The sequence below is a fragment of the Sturnus vulgaris genome, chromosome 19 (assembly GCF_052056855.1).
Source record: "Sturnus vulgaris isolate bStuVul1 chromosome 19, bStuVul1.hap1, whole genome shotgun sequence".
Taxonomy (NCBI): Eukaryota; Metazoa; Chordata; class Aves; order Passeriformes; family Sturnidae; genus Sturnus; species Sturnus vulgaris.
In genome coordinates, this window is record NC_142261.1 from 920,293 (window position 1) to 942,299 (window position 22,007).

Below are 22,007 nucleotides of genomic sequence, written 5' to 3' on the forward strand. Positions count from 1 at the left end.
ATTTGTCAAAATAACGACCTCTGTTCACAGCGGGGAGCAAGTGGGTTTGGATGATTGCTGTCCCTGGGGAGCTGCTGGAGGAGCCTGGGCTCAGCTCAGCCCCTCCCGGGGGGCTTTGTTTGGGGGGTAGAGGTGAGCAGAGGGCTCAGCACAGGTGGAGGTGTGCTGGGATGGTGATGAGAGCTCCCTCATCCTGCTGGGAGCACAGCAGCTCCCAGGGCAGCCAGGCTGGCAGAGGGCTGGGGGACACACAGGGCTGCTCATGTCCCCAGAACCAAAGCTCAGGTGTGCTGGCACTGCCAGCCAGGGCCACTGGGATCTGGTCACAGCCCAGTGCCAGCCAGGGCCACTGGGATCTGGTCACAGCCCAGTGCCAGCCATGCCCAGCTCCCACGGGAGCCCCACACACGAGCTGAGGGAGGGCAGGTTGTGCTGCTGGGACAGGAGAGCACAGAAATCAGAAATCCCCTCGGTGCCCAGCTCACCCCCAGCTCTGGGTTCTGTCTCCATCCCAGTGCAAGCTCTGGGGTCACTTGTACCCAGGTGAGCTTTGGAAAAGTTTCCCTGGCTCTCCGTGCTGGCTGATGGCAGCTTGCAGCTGGCACTTGTGTGTTGTGGCTGCTGCTCTGCTCTTGGAGCACAGTCCTGCTTATTTATGCTTCTCTGCAAGTGATTCTTGGCTTAAAAAGGCACAGGACTCTCTCAGAAATTTTTCATGCTTTGCTGTTGCATTACTTTTCCCCTGTCACTTCAAAGTGTTGGCCAACTTTCCAGAGCCTGCTGTGCATGCATGAGCATATGTATATTGCAACAGATCTTTCCTTTTGCTCCCTAAGTTGTGATGTTGGATACCTGAGCACTTGCCAGAGGAGTAGAGCTTGACTTTTCCTGGACAAACTCTGTGTCAGAAAGAGGACTGGATCCTTCAAACTCTTTGAAGTCCTCCTGTTACCAAGATGGAAATCTCTTTGTCCTTGTATTTCTGAAGCCTGCCATGGCTGAGCATGTTTCATCTCCTTTTGGCTGTGTTGAAGGCACTGAAGCACAGTGCCCTTGCTGGGGTGGAGTCTGAGTTGCACAAGTGATTTCAGAAGCTTTTTTGGTCATTGTTCTGCTGAGAAATGGCTCAGCTCAGGTTGGTGCCTGCAGGTCTGGGCTTGTGGGACACTGAAGTCTGAGTGCTCTGAGGAGCTCCAACTCCTCTCCTTTCATCCTGGCATTCTCTTCTCACTGTGGGGGCTTTTCAGTCTCCTCTCCTGTGCAGCTCTCATCTCCTGTAAGCCTGTGCAGGTCTGGTCTCGTGCTTGGCTTGGGTCACATCAGTCCCCACTGGTGTCCCTAATTAAAATTTCTGTATAACCCATCACTGTTTGGACAGCAATTAAAACACAGGATGTTTTCCCTGCTTGAGGGAGGACATGGGGCTGTTTGGGGTGGGATCAGAGCTTAGCAAAGGGACATCACCCCTGAGGGATGGATGGAGCCTGGCTCTCCTTGGGCATGCAGTCGAGTTTGGGGTGCAGGGCTGGAGCTGTGCCCTGCCCCACAGAGATGCCCAGGCTGCTGAGTGTGCCCAGCTGGGGTGTCTGGAGGCAGATGTGGAGCTGAATTCTGTGGGCACAGCTCCACACACCCCCTCACTCTGAGCTTTTGGTGCCCAGCTGGCTCCGTGTGCTGTGAACCTCCCCAGCCTGGGCATCCCTGTGCCCACAGCCAGCCCAGGTGGCCCTGGCAGGTGTTTGGGAGGCCTTGGCAGAGGGGCCACCATCACCAGCTCCTGCTGTGCCACGTCCTGCCTTCACCTCCTGCCAGGACCCGGGCCAGCCTCTGTCATCCCTTCCCAAAAGGTGAAATGGTGTTCCTGAGCCCTTGGAGCCACCTGTTGCTGCAGCACGAGCTGCATAATTAGAAGTGACAATCCCTGTCTAGAGATTTCTTGGAAGCTGGAAAAATGAGAATGTTGTCAGAAAAATAGCAATGCTTCTAGTCTGCAATGCAGTGATGGAGATGAAAGATGAGTGAGTCCAAGCAGGCAGAGAATATATCAGCCCAGTGCTTTTTTCTAACTCATTTAGAAGTCCAGAATGGTCTGGAAGAATTTACATTTCTCTTGCAGCCTTAAATAAAAAGCATTTTAAACCAGCTTCTCTTTTTCTTTACAAAGAAAACCAACAGCTGTTGGTTTGTTGGACCAAAGTTTAATAGCAGTCATGTGTAAAACTACAGTAAGGGTGGTAATTCCTTTTTTCATCAGTTGATGCAAAAGAGTTTTTATATTTTATTCGGTTTGAAGCAATTTTCTATAAAGTCATGAAAACCCTTTAAAGGATGATCTTTTTTTTTTAATAAGAGAGAGAAAATAAATTTCCCTGGGAATGAGCCCGGGGTGTGTGGAGGAGCTGCAGTCCGTGGGGATGTGCTCAGCATCTCCTGGTGGCCTCATCCCACCCCACCCACCCACCCCCTGTGTGTGAGAGCACCTGGATTCCTGGTGAGGCACCGTGTGTCAGGAGTGGTGAGGAGAGCCGAGCAGTGGCTGGGAGCGAGGCTCAGGGCAGGGAAGAGAAAAGCAGGAGCTGTTTACAGAGAGAGGCTTGTTAACATAATCGTGTTATGTGTGCTGGCAGACATTCCAGGCAAGGGGGGGGGGATGCTGTGCTGTGCAGATGTGGCAGAGATCCAGAGCTCCTCACACCTGCCCCTGGCCACACTGGCAAAAAAAGAAAAAGGTCCCGAAGCTCCTGGAGCTGTGAGAGTGGCAGCAGTGTGAGTGTGGCCATCCCACGGCTCGTGGGGCCAGGAGAGCTCTGCTCTGGCGTTTTGGGGCTGTCCTGTGCAGGGCCAGGAGCTGTGCTGGATGATCCCTGTGGGTGCCTGGCACTTCAGGATATTCTGGGGTTCTGTTACAGCAGGGTCTGCTGTCTGTCTGGCAGGAGAGCCCTGGGGTTTGGGGTTTTGCTCCTTGGCTGGCTCACAGGTGCCCTGTGCAGCCTCAGGTGAGTGGTTTGGTCAGTGTGGGTCTGAATTCCCTGCTGGGACAGCCAGGCTGCCCTGGCACTGCTCTGCCTTTGGGGACAGGCAGCAATTCCTGATTCCTTCAGCTGCCCTGGGAGAGGCCAGGAATTCCAGGGAATTGCACGGGAACTGCAGGGAGCACTTTGCTCTGCTCAGACTGGCACATCCAGGGCAGGGGGTGAGAGCCCCTGGAGCCAGCTATTCCAGGCTGTGTGAATGAAATACCTTCGTGTGCCCACTGCTGCTTCACTGAGTGCACCTGAGCGATCTGGGACTCGGACTGTCCCCCTTTGCAGCCTGGTTTTAGCGTTCAGTCCATTGGCTTTGTCACATTGTTCATCAGCTCTGCTTCCCCTGGACATCAGGGATTTATTACCCAGACACAGCCTCCCCTTCAGGGTGAATTAAAGCTGTTCTGCTGTCATTCCTCCTCTGAGCTTTCCTGGAAGGAGGGGAGAAATGCCATCCCCAGTCCAGTGATGAGAAGCTTGGGCTGTGTTTATCATTCTCCTGCTCTGCTGGGGCTGAGACAGAAAGAGGGAGATGTGACTCAATTAACAGGAGTGAGGAAGTGTTGTCACGTTGATTACAAACATTTGTGGCTCCTAAAATCTGAAGCAGGAGGTGGGCTGGGCACAGCAGCTTTCTGGCAGCCCCCAGGCAGTGCCAGGCTCTGCTGCCACCCCTGTCCCTGATTCCCAGAACTGATGCCAGCCTGTGCTCCCCGAGCATCCCCAGCAGCAGGTGGGCAGGGAGGGACTCACTGCTCCTTTTCCAGCAGGAAAGCAGGAAATCAGCCCAGCCAGCAGCAAACGAGGGGGGGCTGTGGCAGCAGGAGGAGTGGGGAACAGCAGGAGTGAATGAGGCTCTTTATTATAGAATTGTTATAGAATTATTGTTGTATTATTATAGAATTATTATAGAATTATTGTGGAATTTTTCTAGAATTATTATAGAATTATTATAGGATTATTGTGGAATTTTTACAGAATTATTACAGAATTACTGTAGAATAATTCTAGAATATTATAGAATTATTATAGAATTATTACAGAATTATTATAGAATTATTATAGAATTATTGTGGAATTTTTATAGAATTGTTATAGAATAATTATAGAATATTATAGAATTATTATAGAATGATTACAGAATTATTATAGAATTATTGTAGAATTATTGTAGAATTTTTACAGAATTATTATAGAATTCTCTGGGTGTGCCCTGGACAGATCTGCACCCCCAGAGCTGCCCCTGCCCTCACCTGCTGCAGGTGAGCAGGTGAAGGGCTGGCTCCAAGAACTGCCCAAAAATTTTCATTTCAGCACAAAGATGCACTTGGGTAACTCCAGCACCTGAGCTCTTGTTTTTTACAGATCAGGCTTTACAAAATCCCTGTAAAAGAAGGGGCCAGGGTCCTCGTTGTACAAATACATCAAAGGGAGATTCAAGGCTGGATTCACCAAAGTGCCCTGGAGTTCAGTGGGAGTTTAACACTTGAGAGTGTTGATGTCCATAAATCACAGGCAGGCAGGCACTGAGGGAGCTGGGAATGATCCCAGGCTTGGGGAAAGGTTCTGTCCCTTCCTGCCCGTGGGAATGGCACCGTTTATTTTGCCAAAGGTACCCCGGATTCATTCCATGGGATTGCATTGGAATTGAGCAGAGTTTCACCCGGATGGTTTTGTTTTGATTTGGTTGATTAAGGCTTATTGGGGAAAATTTGGCAGGCTTTGTTCAGTCAGAATTTGTAGTCCTGTAAAGCAGCTTCGTGAAATAATGCTAATTTCCTTGGAATTTCATCTCTGACAGAAGAAAAAAAAGAAGAAAAGGACGCTACCAGGTTCTTGTTGTGTCAAGGAAACAACTTGTTTTGACATTTCCAAAATGAAATGTTTTGATTTTTTTTTTTCCCACTTTAAAATAACTTTTTCCTTGATGTTGTGGTATTTTTACATAATTTTAATCATTTGAAATTGAAATGAAACTGAATTTCGTGACCCAAAAATGAAAGCAAATGTAGGTGTCTCGAAAGCCCTGCTGAAATGCAGCGTTCATCCTCCAGCAGCTCGAGTGCCAGTGCCATGGCAGAGGGGACAGCCAGCACAGGGACACTTCAGTGGCCCCTGGCTGGTCTGGGCTCAGTGGACAAACTCTTAAAAGGCAGCCCCTGGTCAGGAATAAATCCCAGGTGAGGACAGAGGGTGCAGACACTTCAAAATGTGCTCACAAAAAGGCTGGGCAGAAGCTGCTCTTCTCTCACTACAGCCCCAGAAAAATGAATAAAATCTGTGCAAATGCACTGCTCAAAGAGCAGCTGCTCTTAGGAGTGGAAAGAGGGGCAAAAGAAACACGGAAAGGAAAAAAAAAAACACTGAAGGTTTATCCAGCAAGTCTTGATTTTAAAAAGCAAAAGGTGATTCCTGAGGAGAGACTGTTAATGAGGGGATTTTTCAGTCGCTCCCAGCACACACAGCGGACGTTGTGTCAGATCACAAAGGAACTATTAAACTTGCAGCTACAATTGGATGTTTGCCCGGAATTAAAGTCCTTTTAAAACGTCCCATTGCGTGCCTCACTCGGGTATATTCGGGATATTGATGTTTGCCACAAAGCTGCAGAACAAACCAAAATATTTCTTCGAAATTAATTGGTATCAGAGTTCCCTAAATCAATATGCTCTATGAGATGCTTCAGCTGGATTAGTGCAGTAAAAACCATTTTTCGTGTGCACAGGTCTCTGCTGATATCTATTTATAGCAGTGCTGGGTGGGCTTGCATCGTGTCACTGTGGAAAGCCTGGCAGCAAACAAGCCCCTAAAAAACCAGGGGAGGTGTTTGGGCAGAACAAGTAGATGCAGCTGTGGATGCAGTCGTTTTTGGTAGTTTTTGGTAGGTTTTGGTAGTTTTTGGCAATAGGAAAACCTCTGCAGAACAGTGTTGATGTTTGAAGGTGTGGAATTCCCAAATTCAGAGCATCTCTGGTTTTTCTGGACCTGCAGATTGGGATGTGTCACTTGACACCTCCTCCAAAAATCGAGATCCTTCTGCACAGAGCAGAGAAGCAGCTGGGAGGGGATGGTGGGACCATGGAGTGGTTTGGGTTGGGAGGGACCCCAAATCCCCCCCAGAGCCAGCCCTGCCATGGCAGGGACCCCTCCCACTGTCCCCAATGTCCAACCTGGCCTTGGGCACTGCCAGGGATCCAGGGGCAGCCACAGCAAATCTGGGAATTCCATCCCCACCCTGCCAGGGAACAATTCCTGCCCAATATTTAATATCATGCCCCCTTTCAGTTTAAAACTTTCCCCCTTGTTCTGTCATCTATCACCTTTGAAAGGGTATTTTCAGATTTTGGCAGATCCTTCAACACTCACAGTTAAAATTCAAAATACTTAAAATTAAGAAGACTTTATTTGGTGTAAATCCCACCAGATGGGGAAAGTTTTGGTGCAGGTGATGCTGGGTTTATTCCACCCTAATTCCAGCAGCATCTGGGGTGGATTTACAGATCCAAATTTGGGGATTTACAGATCCACAATTGGGGATTTACAGATCCACATTTGGGGATTTACAGATCCACATTTGGGGATTTACAGATCCACATTTGAGGATTTACAGATCCCCATTTGGGGATTTACAGATCCATGTTTGGGGGTTTACAGATCCCCATTTGGGGATTTACAGATCCACAGTTTGGGGTTTACAGATCCACATTTGGGGATTTACAGATCCAGGTTTGGGAATTTACAGATCCCCATTTGAGGATTTACAGATCCACATTTGAGGATTTACAGATCCTCATTTGGGGGTTTACAGATCCAGGTTTGGGGGTTTACAGATCCAGGTTTGGGGGTTTACAGACCTGCATTTGTGGATGGTGATTTCTGACCCTCAGGTGCTCAGGAAGCCCAGGTTGGACAGGTCCCCCCTGGAGAGGTGTCATGAGCTGAGCCCTGTTCTGTTCCTGATCCTTGGCTCATTTTGGGCCGGGCTCAGTTATCCCAGAGCTCCCCAGAGTCATTTGTAAGTGACTTACAGATCTAATAATGGCCTCATCCTTTTGTACCTTGGTACACAGCTTGTGTTCTCAAGTCTTTTATAGCTCAAACGAGCTGCTTTTGCTTATTTATTTCCTTCCTCATTCATTTTTAATGGTTGGCAGAGACTCCCCCATTCTTCTTGTGACAGCAGTGATTTAGGCAGGGCTCATTATCATAACTTAGCTTACCAAATATCCCCGTTTCTGCTGGTAGACCAAGGAAAATGTGTGCAGTGCTAAATCAGGAGAGATCCCATGAGCTCACCACGGTGGCAGGGCTGTGTTTGAAGTGTGTATTTTATACAGAGAGCACTTGTAGGGGGAAGGATCATTTCCAGGAACATGGATGGGGACAGAGTCACTGAGTGATCCCAAAATACAGATTTTTATGTGGGAATATCAGAGCCTTACCTTCCCAGCTGGCCACCCTTGAGATGTATAGCCCTAAACTGCTTATTTTCAAATAAACTGCTTATTCCCAAATCTTATTTTCAAAGACTTATTAGCTGTGACTTCCTAAGAGTTCCAACAGAATTACTGTGGCAGAAAAGGAGTTTCCTGTGAGGGCTTTACTGTTATCCCATGGGAATTTAATAATGATAATGAGGTGGGGAAAGACTTACAGTTATTTCTGAGAGCCAGCAGTCAGGCTGTGGGTGCCTTTTGGGGTTAGGATGTACATTCATTCCCCTTTCCCTCCCTCCCATTAGGTCTTGGGATTCTGTTCAGCCCAAAGCTGAATCTGATCCCACAGAGTTTATGGAACCAAAGGAATATCAGCCACAAATTCAGATCTCCCCAGACAGCCTGCACACAGGGGGAGTGGGAAAAGCAGTCAAATCCTTTTGGGAGAAGCAGAAAAATCCCTTTAGTTAAGGGATGGGAACTGTTCACAGGAGAATGGGATGCAGGAGGTCGGTGTGACAGGGACTGGGAGGGATTTGTGAGGGACATTATTGCTGCTTCTTCCACGTTTTCCCCAGGCTGGCTGAAGTCCTGCTGCAAGGCTTCCAGGAGTTCAGTGTCTTCTTCTACAGATAATGTGGAATAAAATAAGATAAATTAATAAAAGCTCATTTCTCTGGTTTGTGATCACACCCCAGGAGTGTACAGAAGGTGAGGAGTTTTAGGGGACAGAGATGAGCCCTTTTCAAACAACACAAACAGGATTCTCAAGCAGATGTAAAAAAGAAGTGCCTTGGAGCAGCAGTGCCCCTCGCTGTGTCTGTCAGTGCTGGGGTGGCTCAGAGCATCCCCCAGGGCTGAGAGCTGAGCTCTGGGCTCACTCTGGGGGTACCCAAAGCACAGAGGGGTACCAGGGGCCAGGCACTGTGTGTTTGCAGCAAAGACTTGCAGCAGGAGCAGCAGTGCCTTGTAGGACTGGGGGTTTGAATTCAGGGCAGGGCTGAGCACAGGTATCTGAAATATCCCACCCTGCACACTTTGCAGTGCTGATGGCTGAAGTGGCCATGCAGCTCACCAGGAGCTGCGTGTTTGCTGTGGACGTGGTGCACTTGGAAAGGAAATTCCTGCTTGGAAAGGAAAATCCTGCTTGGAAGGGAAATTCCTGCCCCTGTGCTGTGCTGGCAGTGTGGCAGGGCCAGACCTCTGTCCCCGGTGCCAGCTCTCAGGATCAGATGTGTGTGTGTGACGCAGAGGAGCTGTCTTAGCTCTTCACTGATGGAACCTGCAGGAGCCAAAAGAAACCCAAAGCACTTTTATAACCTAGCAAGTTCATGGCCAAAAAAGCCATTCAGAGCTCAGCCCCTCAAGAGATGAAAGCCCCCTGTACTGAGAGAATTTCTGGAGCATCTTGTGAACGCTAAGTACAGTCTCCCTTAATTAATGGAAGTCAGCTCGGTGCAGTTGTGTGAAAAGCTCCAGTGATACAAAGCCTAGAAAAGCTTCAGCAAGGGAGCACAGCACCAGAAGGGTTTAATGGCATTAAAATGTCCCTGAATTACAGTGGCCACAACACAGAGACATATTCCAGCAGTACATTAGCACTAAAAGAAAATCTACTCTTTCTCTCTTGAGCCCTCGTCACCTTCACTGCAAAGTGGAGTTGCCATCCCTGAGATACCACAACTCAAAGGCAGGAGGAGGGGGAAATGAGAGGTGGGAAGGAGTCCCTGGATTTTGGGAAGAGCACAGATTGGTTTTCCCCACACATCACCCACCTCTCCCCAGCCCCTCTGTAGCTCCTGTTGCATTTCAGAAGTGCTGATGGCTTTGTGGAGTGGCTGCTGCAGCCCCATCACTGATGTGCTGACAGGAGCTGTGCAGGCTCAGGGCAGAGCTCCTGGGCACTGCTGGCACCCAGGGCACGGCCAGGGCTCCCCTGGTGCCTGTGCTGCCCAGGTTTGGGGCTCTGGGAGCACATCCCAATTCCTGGGACAGCCCTTCCTCCTGGCCATGGGTGTCCTGGCAGCAAACTCACTGCACAAACACCCCCTGTTTCCCGGTTAACAGCTTCCAAACAATCTCAGAAGAGGCAGAGCAGCTCGGTTTTCCTGCTCCCCCTCCATGTCTTTGCCCTTCTCTTGTGCTGGAAGATGAATGGCTCGGATGTGGCTGCAGGAGCAGGGCATGGCTCACCTGCCTGCCCATTGATGACCCCTTCCTGAATGTGCTGGCCTGATTTATGAAAATGTGCTCTACTCTGCCCCGTGTTTTGATGTTGCTGTGTTAGGACTGCATGCAAACTGCAGCAGAACAGTGATGCTTATTCATTCCAACAGTGAAGGGCTGGCTGGGAGCTCAGTGAGCTCATAGCTGCTGCTGACTGCACTGACAGCAGGGAGGCAGGCACAGGAGGGTATCCCAAGCAGAGTCATTTGTTTTCCTGACCATCAGTTTGTTCTATAAATCATCATCGTGAAGGCACAAGGTCATGGTATTTATTTAATCATTCATACAGCAGTCTTTCAGGGATGGATTCTTTTTTTAACTCTCTCTGTGCAGTAAACCCTGATAAAGTTGGACTCGAGGTCTGTTTGCCTGCCAAATTTTCTTTCTCTTGTCATTGCTTGAGCATTAATGAATTTAAAATCTGAGAGTGTGATTCCCATCTCTGACCAGCACAATTCAGAGTGATCTCTGTGGCCCGGGAGAGTCTGTGTTGAGTTCCAGCAAGGAGGTCACACAGAGCTGTTACCCATGTGCTACCCAGGGAAATCCAGGTGTTCAGAGCCTGCAGAGCTCAGGGGCGAGTGCAGGACCCCAGGGCCAGCAGCTCCCGGGCTCCAGGTGACCTTGGGGCCACCCTGTCTTCAGCTCTAGCTCTTTCCTCCCCTGTGTAAGTCAGCCCTTCGGGGCTCTGCCCAATTTCCCTTCCCCTGGTGTCCCAGGATGTTCCTGTGATTCCCCCACAGCCATTCCCCATTCCTTCTGCTCCCAGGGATGTTCCTGTGATTCCCCACAGCCATTCCCCATTCCTGCTGCTCCCAGAGATGTCCCTGTGATTCCCCCACAGCCATTCCCCATTCCTGCTGCTCCCGGGGATGTTCCTGTGATTCCCCCACAGCCATTCCCCATTCCTGCTGCTCCCAGGGATGTTCCTGTGATTCCCCACAGCCATTCCCCATTCCTGCTGCTCCCAGAGATGTCCCTGTGATTCCCCCACAGCCATTCCCCATTCCTGCTGCTCCCAGGGATGTCCCTGTGATTCCCCCACAGCCATTCCCCATTCCTGCTGCTCACATCGAGCTTTTCCTGCAGCTTTGCCCAGCTCAGCTGGGATCAGCACTGGGAGGAGTGGATGGAATATCAGTGCCCTGATGTGTCTGTGCTCAGCTGCCTGCTCTGAGCTCCTCCCTTCATGTTTTCAGGGGTTTTTGACAGCAGCTGGATTTTCTTGCTGTGCAGCACATTGAGACTGGATCCTGACAGGAGCTGGTGGAAAACAAGCTTACATGAGGCAATCCCAAAACCCATAAATCTGCCTGTAAATAAACTCCTTCTTTCCTGCTGAAACCAACAGCGACTCAAGTTTGACCTTAAAACAGACATGGCTTGGAAGGGAGGCATTGCAAGAGCCATGATAACGTTTTTTTGGTGTGTCACCTAGGCTCAGACAAACCAGGATGGAAATGCATTTGCTATGGATCTGTCTGTGAGGGGGTTGTTGTTGTTGTTTAAAGATAATAATATTAGGAATGCCAATTATCCTACAAAAGCTAGTGATATTTAAATGTGATTTAAATTCATTCAGCATTTAAACAGAAAAGTAGAAAATGGCATTAAATCCAGACAAGGATGAGACTGTACATTCCAGAGTGAGAAATATTAAATACATTGATGGAATGGAATAGAAGGTCTGGCTGGTAATGGATTGTGAAAAGAGTTCAGGGTTCTAATAGATCATTCCTTCAGATCATCAGCACGGTAAAGTGGTAGTTAATAAATTATTTGACGTGTACATTTACTCATATATTTTAACTAACTGTAATGAACAGGTCCTGTCAGCTCACCTAGATCCTTGCAGCAACTGCTAAATTGCTTGAGTGAGATTTACTAACTCTCTGCAATATTGATGTCCAGAGCTGCAGGTGATAAATAAAGTGACATCAGGAGTGGCTTGAGCTCCTGTTCCAGGGCTGTGGGAGGGCTCTGATGGGCTGGCAGCAGGGCTGGGGACAGCCCTGGCCATCACTGAGCTCTCCTGGCATGAGTTTTGGTGGGGACCACCCCATTCTCTGGTACCTGAAGAGCTCTGTCCCACTCTGGGGTTGATTAGGGACATCTGTCCCTCCTCAGTTCTCACCTGTCCCTCCTCAGTTCTCACCTGTCCCTCCCCAGCTGAGGGGGTTCCTTGGGCTGCACACAGGAGACAGCTGGGCAGTCTGAGCTGTGGGGAGAGGAGAGGAACCTTCTCTCCCTGCCATTATCCCAGGTCTGTCCTCCTGTTGGAGTGGGAATTAAGGACCAAAAAAAGCTGTTCCCTTATCTTAGGTTGTGCTGGAGCTGTTGATAGCAGGAAGAACCAGCCTGTTGAAACGATGCTGAATTACACAGGCTATTAAGGGCACACCAGGCACCTTCCTTGTTATTCCTAGCTGTCCTCTGAACCTGGAGCTGGGTTAAACCTGGATCCTTTCTCTTCCTCCCACTCACTTACCCAGCATGTGGTGAACTTTATAATTAGTGAAGAGACTCATTAATTTTTTTTTTCCTTCTCTTTTTTTTATTTGCAGGTTTCTGACAGATGTGACTATGTCTTTGTCAACGGGAAGGAAATGAAAGGCAAAGTGAATGTCATAGTTAATTTCACTTACCAGCATCTGAGTGCCCCTTTAGAAATGACAGTCTGGATTCCTCGTCTCCCGCTGCAGATAGAGGTCTCTGACACAGAACTAAATCAGATCAAGGGGTGGAGAGTCCCCATCATCTCTAATAAGAGGTAGGTTTCATTAGAGGATGTTCATTCTGGGCTGTGCACTTGCCAGGGACCTGTCAGGGCCAGTGGATCTGAACATGCTCATTTGGCCTTAATGCAATTCTGCTGTAAATTTGAAGGTCAGCAGACATTTATTCAATAGGCTCCTGCAATGGACTTGTAAGGGAAATGGAAGCTGCAGGTTGCATGAACCTGGATTGGAAATCAATTTCCTTTTGTAGCACTAATGGCTGAGATGGGAAGAGCCAATTGGTCAAGTTAGGCAGGATGAGCCACGAGGCAGCAAGGAGACATCAGCAAGAACAGGGCTGGTCAGCCTCCAGCCTGCCCACAGCTCCTGGCAGCTCATGGATCCATTGTCAGTGGCCACAGTTAGCACAATCCCTGCTTCACATCCTGTAGGGTCCAGTGGCACTGATCAGGGGCCCAGAGTCAGGACACAGAGCTCTGAGACTGTCAGTGTCACTGTCAGTGCCCACGGGACAGAGGATGGATGAAGCAGGTCAGAACTGTCTGCAGCTGTTGTCAGTGTTATTAAGAACAAGATTGATAAAGGAGGTACTTGGTATTCCCACCTGCAAATGAAGACATTTATTACAGGTTTCTGTTAGCATCAGAGCAAAGACGTTTTGGTGGAGATGTGATTTCAAACTGTGCTGTACAGAGAGGGATGTGTGTGTAGGTGCAGAGATTTCCATGGCAACACAAAGATGTTTATGGGAAGATCCAGAAAGAAAAGAAGTGTAAAGGTCCTGAAAGCAAGGACTTGGCATGGAAAACAAAGGGAGACACTCGGGGAGGACAGTGTGGCAGCAAGGCTGGGAGGCAGTTGGTGATCCCAAGGGCTGGTTTGGAGTTATGAACACGGGATACAGAATCAAAGTGGGAGAAATGAAGGAAGCAGCGTGGCCCCCCAGCCAGGCAGACTGGGGCAGCAGTGCAGAGGCAGCAGTGCAGACTGGGGCAGCCGTTGGTGTCTGTGGATGCTGCTGAGTCAGGGAATTTTGTCTGATTTTCCCAAGCTACTCAAAGGAAAACAGAAGGGAAAGAATTAATAACAAAGTTTAGCACCTGGTGTTGTGGACAGGATGAATGTGTGAGGAACGTGATGTTTTGATAAGAGCACCTTTACAAGAGGTGTTGCCTTCCTTGGACCAATGAGCTTATTCTATCTTTGGTTCAGCGAATTAACAAAAAAAAAAAAAAAAAAGTGTCGACTCCTGCAATAAATGACTTTTTCTGCTCTCTGGAAGGGGTGTGTGTTGCTGTACCTTTTCAGCCCTGGCCCTGCAGCAGCAGGTGTGCTGTTGAGCTGCCAGCACAGCTGAGCTGTGGCTGTTGTTGCCCCCAGGCCGGCCAGGGACAGCGATGACGAGGACGAGGACGAGCGCAGGGGCAGGGGCTGCACCCTGCAGTACCAGCACGCCATGGTCAGGGTGCTCACACAGTTTGTGGCCGAGCCCCCGCAGCCTGGGGCTGCCCTCGCTTACCTGCTGGGGTCGGACTGGCAGCTGGACATCACCGACCTGGTCAGGGACTTCATGCAGGTGGAGGAGCCCAGGATTGCCAGGCTGCAGGATGGGCAGGTCCTGGTTGGGCTGGAGCTCGGGATGACCACGATTCAGGTAGGGAAACCACGGCTGTGCTCCTGCTCCTTCCCTGTCTCCCCTCCCTGGGAATGGGTGGTCCAGCATTAGCAGCAAAAACTGCAGCCATCCACTTTGGAATGGGACAGAACTGAAGCAAGAGCTAAAAGACACGGAAGAGATGGTTTTCTCTCCTTGCCTGGTGCCCCAAAGTGTAGTAGATGACAGTTTTATTTAATTTAATCCTGTATATTGGGAGGCTTTGTCTGATTATTTTTGTCTAAGGCCGTTTTTGAGCTTTGATTTGGGTTATCACAGGGCATGCAGCTGCTGGAACAGCTCAGTCTTCTCCCAGCCTGCACTGACTGAGCTAAGGGTAAAGTGAAAATTCACCAGTGCTGGTTAAGGAAGTGAGACTGGAATATTAATCCAAATATTAATTAAAAGGAAAGGGAGATGGGGAGAGAGATTATTTCAGTGATACTGAAGTAGAAGACATGTTAACAAACACTAGAACAGGGATAAAATCTCTCTCCAAACGTGCTGATCATCCCAAACTGTCAAAGCAGAAAACAACCAGCACTCCTGTCGATAATGAGGCTGTCAAGGCTGGAGAAATGGGATTTGAGATTTTTGACTTTCTGCAAAATCTGCAAAGATTTTCTGAATGCCTTTCTAAAGCTCTGGAACTTACAATGCTCCAACCAATGCACATAAAACTGTGGAAAGAAAAATCCAAGGGTAAAAAGCTGAGAGCAAGTTATATTTAAAGAAGACCTCTTATAAGCTGCTTCCAAAATGCTCTGTACCCTGTATGGATCATTAAATTCAACTTGCTTGCTAATGAGCATCTTGGATGTCATGTATCACTGCTCTGACCTCTGTGTGTATTTTCTTAACCAAAACAAATTCTCTCTGTCAATTTTGCATTCAGCACCATGAGAGGTTATTGTAGCAATACATTGCCCTTCCTTTCCACAGCATAGAAATAAATACCATTTATTCCGTGGATTTTATATAAATCTACAGACTGCATTCTATTTATGCTACCTCAAAACATGAGAATTAATCAAATACTTACATTTCACATGAAGATTACATTAACAGCTGGTTACTACACCTGAGGCAGATGTGGTTATTATATTTACAGACAGATGTGCTCGGCACATTGCAGAGAGGGGAATGGCACAGCTGATTACAGGTAAAAGGTGTCACAAGGCCCCTGTTCCTGCAGAAGAGGCACAAAATGTGTGTAGCCCTATTTAATCATGTTTTAATGGTGCCTGCCGTGAGAAATCCTTCCCATTACCACAAACATCCCTTATCTGTGTGACATTAATTCTGTGTGGTTATTTTTCGTGGTGCTGTACAAAGTGGCTGTTGCTAACTTCAGTTTTTCTTTCCAGATACTGTCCCCCCTTTCTGATGCCATCTTGGCTGAGAAGACAGTGACAGTCCTGGACGAGAAGGTGACAATAACTGACCTGGGGGTGCAGCTGGTGACAGGACTGTCCCTGTCCCTGCAGCTCAGCCCAGGCAGCAACAGGGCAATCTTTGCTACTGCAGTGGCACAGGAGCTGCTCCAGTCCCCAAAGCAGGTACTGGTGCCCAGCTGGGCTGTGTGGCAGGAGCTGCTCTGAGCCACTGCCTCTGGCATTTCCAGCTGCTGGAATTGAGCAGATTTTTATGACTAATGTGTTAATGAAACATTCTGTTTGTGGAATTTTCCTGAAGGCCACCAAAGGTCTTAAACAGGAAAACAAAGATCTCCCAAAAAGGGCACTGTGTTTTAGCAGCCCCAGGCACCAAACACCTTCCTGTCGTGGCTGATCCCATAAATAAGAGGCAGTGATGTGTCACACACACACACACAGACTCACTCGTGCCTTTTCTGTCCATCCAGCACTCTCTCCATCCCAACACATCCTGCCATGTTCAGCCTCCCACCACAGGCATCCAAACCAACCCTTTAATTCCACCTTTTCATGAGAAAGTGCCTCGTGTTGTGCCAAACTCTTCTTCCTTTAGTCACTTCCCGTGAGCACTTTAAGAAGTCAGGGAACATGCCTTTCATTCTGATTCATTACTGGAATATGAATCAGCATCACTGACTCATTTCCTGATTCATGATTTCATAAACCATTTTTCCCCCTTATTAGCCTTAGTTCCTCTATTAGGGAACCAACAGTTACCAAGGGCTTTTGGACTTTGCCATGTCCTCATCAGTCCCTGCCTGGTATTTGTCCTTGTGCCTCTGTACACATTTGAAATTTAAACTTTTATTCCAAACCAAATCCATCAGTCTGGGACTTTCATCAAGGATGCACTGGACTCTTAACACTTAGGCATGTTCTGAGCTTTAAAGGTAAATGATCATGGCATGCACATTTGAAGTCTGGCCAATTGCTGAGGTGCTTTAATTCATCATGGGGTCTTATCCTTGGGATGCAGGATGAGAAATAATGCAGAGCTGCTGTCTTTATAGGGTGATAAAAAATCAGGCTCCCAGAGTGTTCCAGGAGTCGAGAAATCGATGCCAGGCAGGTTGAGGGAAGGCCAGTGAGCTAATCCATGGCATGGGGAGTTTAACAAAGTGCCCTGAGACCAGCCCAGGAGCAGGGGGTGATGCCAGCCAGTCCCACTGTGCTGCCAGCCCTGGCATTGCCATTCCCAGAAATGGAGTCTGGACAGGTCCTTCTCTGGGTGCAGGGCAGCACTGGACCCACACTAGACCAGAGAGGAAATTGTGTGCCAATTCCCCAGTGTGAGTGTGGTCTGAAAGGCAGCAGAGTCCCTCCATTGCTCAGGACAGGATCTGCAGAGCACAGTCCCTGTAAGCAGAGCAATGCAAAATTATTAAATGATTATGCAGGTTTAAGCAACACAGTGGGAGGATGAGAGCTGATGACATAAATTCTATGCAGTCTTCAAGAAACATCCCAAGATTAATAAACACAAAGCTGGGATTTATGACAGTGTCAGCAAAGTCTTAGGGCTCTGTCCTGAAATAGAGACAGAAGCAAATCTCCCATTGAAGCAGGGGGAGCTTTGTGGCTCTGAGGATTTCAGAATCAGGCCAGTCGATTCTGCACCATACAATCCCAAAAGACTGGGAGCTTATTCTCCGTGCTCTGAACAGGTGAACGACTTTGTGCTATGAACAATTTAAAGGATTTAAAGGATGTTTATTCTCTGTACATACGTGGAGTTAGAATGTAAATACAGTCTGTATGAAAAGCTGCTGATTTAAAGAAGCAGGACTTTTATATTCACGGTTTTTACAGGTGAGTTTGTTGGCTGGGTGTCTGTCTGTCTGTCTGGCAGACTCAGAGCAGGGTGATCCCAACTCTGACCAGACAAAGGCTCATTTCAGACAGCAGAGAATCCACTGATGGAGCCAGGTCTGGGGATTCTCCAGTGCAAATATCCCAGCCAGGGCAAGTCAGACCATCAGGAGCAGGAACGAGATTCCAGGAGAACAACCTGAATTTCGTCTGTAAATGATGGATGTATGAATACAAAGATTTTTTTTCAGGTGGCACAGCAACTTTCAAAAGCCATTTGAGAGTCCTTAGAGACTGATTTTCAGAAATGGGTGAGCACATGTTTCTTGAAATTTAAAAATACTTAGAAATGTTTCAAGTTAGAAGCCAAAAGTCAAGGATCCCAGGAAAGCTGCAGCATTAGGCACATTCTGTTATGGAATTAGTTCCCAGGTCAGATTCATTTGCATTCAGTGAAAGCCTCCACACACACACTGGAGTACACAATCTGCATTGCTGTGACACAAGATTAAACTTTATTATTGTCTTGCTTTTAATTGCTAACAAGCATAAAAATTACCCTGGCCATTTCCTAAAGAAGCAACTGATTGGTTTCCTCTGCTTCTACAATCTGCTAATTTAATTTGAGAGACAGAAATCAAGGAGTGAAGGTATGGAGTCGTGTGGACCTGTTTGCTGTATTAGCTATCTTTTAACATGTGCTTTGTGTAATAAGAGGAGACTTTGTGTTTTAAGCAGTTTAGAAATAATGTTGGGGTTTTTTTTATTTAAATATACAACAGTAAATGATCTCAGTCACTGGTAATGCTTCCTGACATGCAATTTATTATGGTGCTGAAGTAGATTCTGCAGAGCCCAAGGGACACAGCTCCTTTAAGCACCTGTGTGGAAACAAATCTTATCCTCAACGAGTGCTTTCGATTATTTCTGTTCACATCTTGGCAAGATACTAATTTCACTGCTCTCCCTGTGTATTTGTGTTCTGATCACTAATGGTGTGTGGATCTTGTGAGGAGGAAGGAATAGACCAGAACAGAGCACATTTCCCTCCACCATCACTCCGAGTGTGTGCATATTTATTTTTTATTTTCTATATTACAGGAAGCAGCCATCAGCTGCTGGATCCAGTTCAGTGACGGATCTGTCATGCCCCTGGATATTTATGACTCCAAAGACTTCTCCTTGTCAGCCACCTCTCTGGATGAGAAGGTGGTGTCCATCCACCACGACCCCAGGTTCAGGTGGCCTGTGATTGCTGCTGAGACCGAGGGCCAGGGCACCCTGGTGAAGGTGGAGATGGTGATCAGTGAATCGTGCCAGAAATCCAAGAGGAAGAGCATCCTGGCTGTTGGGAGTGGCAGCATTAAAGTCAAGTTTGGGCAGAGCGATGCCAACCCCAACATCAGCGAGAGCAAGCACAGGGGGGCTGGTGGCCACCTGGACAACCACGGCGGCGACCGGCGCCAAAAAAACACCTGGCAGGAGAGAGGGGGAGGGGACGGGCACTACTACAGCTCCTCCATGGGCCACGAGCAGGGCAGGGGCACCACCACCCACAGGGCTGTGCTGAGCAGGAAGGAGGACAGGGACAGCCTCCTGGATGATGACAGCCAGAACCTGCCCCTGGACTTCACCAGCTTCCCTGCACAGGTGGATCTGCCGAGGGACAGCGGGGAGCCGGGGGACAGCGACCTGGTGCAGTCCCCCAGGGGTCTCAGTGACCTGGAGATCGGCATGTATGCTCTCCTGGGCGTCTTCTGCCTGGCCATCCTGGTGTTCCTGATCAACTGCGTCACCTTTGCTCTCAAGTACAGGAACAAACAAGTTCCCTTCGAGGAGCAGGAGGGCGTGAGCCACTCCCATGACTGGGTTGGGCTGAGCAACAGGACAGAGCTGCTGGAGAACCACATCAACTTCTCGTCCCAGCAGGATGAGCAGATCACAGCCATTGACAGGGGAGTGGACTATGAGGAGAGCAAGTATCTCCTCAGCACAACTGCCACCAAAAACATCAATGGACAATCTTTCAGGTCTCCCGAGTCCTCATTCAGTGAAGGGAAAGAACAGAAAAGTGAACCAACCACTTCTCCTACCTCTAAGAGGAAACGGGTTAAATTCACCACCTTCACCACCATCTCCTCTGATGATGGGTGTCCCACTGTCAACTCCATCCTGATGAGCAATGAGGATGACATTAAATGGGTCTGCCAGGATATGGACCTGGGGGAGTGCAAAGAACTTAAAAACTACATGGAGAGATTACACGAAAACGCGTAATGAGACACAAAAGACTTTTTTTGGTTTGCTTTGTTCCTTTGTTTGTTTTTCACTCACCTTCTGCCTTTAATTTTGGGTAGTGGGGCAACATGTTGTATTCTAACAAGAATCAGCTGGTGGATAATTACTCCATGGAGCCCCAAGAAGCCACCCAAAAGCAGCTGGGAGAGCAGAGATCCTGGACAGCTCTTAAAATTCAAGTCTTCTCTGTGCTCAGAGATGGAAGTGAGAGATGTGTGTGGTTTTTTGATACACGGTAACATGAAAAAAAAAAAAAAACTTAGAAAAATAATACGGTCTCACTCTCTGTGCTTTCCCAGGAAATCAATAAATATAACAAACTCCAGTGCAGTTTGGATATTACAAAGCTCACACAGCTCTACTGTTCAATATTGCAAGCTTTGGTTAAAAGCAAAAGATTGGTCTCAGAATAAATAGATCCATGAAAAGATCATGTCGTTGGAGGCACGTGCAGAGAATATCCACCCAGGAACATTCATTTAAAGCTGACAAAAATCAACAGTGTGAAGGAAACAGCTCCCAGAGCTGAGGAGTCAGGAGTTTCCAAAGAGTCTGGAGGGGATAAAGGTGTAACTGGGCTGTTTACAAACCAGCATGTTTGCCTCCCAGGCACTGACAGTGGATACACAGATTCAGTTCAAACTGAAATTCTTCTTTTTAAGTAGATGCCAAGGTAATAAACTTTGCCAGCCAATTTTCGGTATTTCTTAATTTGTAAAATAGGAGAAGATATAATCTGTACTCAGAATATCACTCATATAAAGGAAGGTCTGTTTTGGAAAGTTTGAGAGAATGAGCTATTTTTAAAAGCCCACTTTATCTGATTGTCCTGTTTGGAATTTGTATTCCCAGCCCTTTCTCTGGAGCTCCCCATCTGGTATCCTGAGGGCACTTCCCACATCAGTAAGCCTTGGAAGCTGTGGTCCCTTCCCCTTCCTCTTCCCCTCCTCTTCCTCCATCCCCTCCCCTGGGGGAGGTTGGGGTTCAGTTCCCTGTGCTCCCCCCTTAGCCCAGCAGGTTTGGAGGGCACAGGGGAGAGCTGCACAGTGAGCACTGAGCCCTGCACAGACACCATTTGTTTCTGCCAGGGTGATGATCATCTTGTTTTTTTCTGGTAAGGATGTACATACATAAGATTTCAGTGATCACCCTTCCAACCCAACGTGCCCTCAAACCATTCCCTGTGAGCTCCAACAGGAGCCTCCAATGGCCCGTGGCAAAGTGCCAAAGCACTAACTAAAATCCGGGTAATGGATTTTATATATAAAAGTATTTCAAGTTCCCCTTTCTTTTCTGGAGTAAGTCTTTGCCCCCTTTTTGTTGTCTTCCATCATTGAATCCGGGTTGCTCAGTTTAATACACACCCACCCTCCCACAAACACTTAGATTGAATCCCTCTATATTTAGAATGTACTGTAGATTGTAAGAATGTAATATATATATTTATAAACATGCCAACTGTGAATAAAATTTGCATTTTAGTGGCTTCATCTTTTTTTCCTACTCTGAACGCCTCTTTCCTTTCACTGTCAGAACGTTTACCCTGAGAGAGCCTGGCAGCAATACAGGGATGTGTCCTTTGATGGATCCTGGAAGGCTCCTGGCACAATCCACTCACAGAATTTTACATTGTGCAGTGCTGGGGGAGAACATGCAGCACCACCAACATGTTATGCCACAAATGTATGTGCACCGAGCCACCCTTTCAGGATTTGAAACTACTTGCAAATAAATCCACATGCTTTTATTTCTAGCCTGAAATAAATGTGCATTTTTGGGGTTGGGTTCTGCTTTTCTCCTCTTGGGAAGATCCACATTTGGCTAAACACATTTTAGGGAGATTTTAAGAGAAAAGCTGAGGAAATAAAGCAAATGTGCCCAATAGTTCGGAGATAAGATGGTCTTTGCTTTCTTTCAGCTCAAGATGAGGATGACACAGTGCAGGACGAGGACAGCAGTGAGGACAGGACAAGGAGAGCAGTGAGGACAGGACAGTGCAGCAGTGAGGACAGGACAGTGCAGGGTCCAGAGCAGCCCTGGCCGAGCTCTCAGGTGAGGGAAGCAGCCTTGGTGCTGCAGCCAAGCGTGGCAGGTCCAGCCGTGCTCAGCCCAGCCTCGCCTGCAGCCCTGGGGCTGTTCTGGGTGCTTTTTGCACATCACCGTGTGCAGTGAGGCAGGCTCAGAGTGCCCAGGTGTGTCTGGAGCCCAGCAGAGCAGAGGGGTGAGTGCAGGGTTGCCTTTGCAGTGGGACAATCCCTGCTGGGAGCAGCCTGTCACCGCTGCTCTGCCCGGAACACAAACTGCTGGCAGCTGAACCAACAGCAAGATTGTGCTAGCACAAAGCACAGAAATGTTCCCTGAGGACAAACAGCCTCCAGCTGCAG

General features: G+C 48.2%; 1 protein-coding gene across 1 annotated transcript in view; it reads left to right on the plus strand.

Moving 5' to 3' along the window:
* Window positions 1-21,113, plus strand: part of TMEM132D (transmembrane protein 132D) — a 196,019-nt gene extending 174,906 nt beyond the window's left edge. The window contains exons 6-9 of the mRNA XM_014887575.2: window positions 12,253-12,458; window positions 13,807-14,080; window positions 15,448-15,639; window positions 18,427-21,113. Coding sequence (XP_014743061.2) covers window positions 12,253-12,458; window positions 13,807-14,080; window positions 15,448-15,639; window positions 18,427-19,602 — 1,848 coding nt within the window. The 3' untranslated portion in view covers window positions 19,603-21,113. The remainder of the gene's footprint in view (window positions 1-12,252; window positions 12,459-13,806; window positions 14,081-15,447; window positions 15,640-18,426) is intronic.
* Window positions 21,114-22,007: the final 894 nt, after the last annotated feature.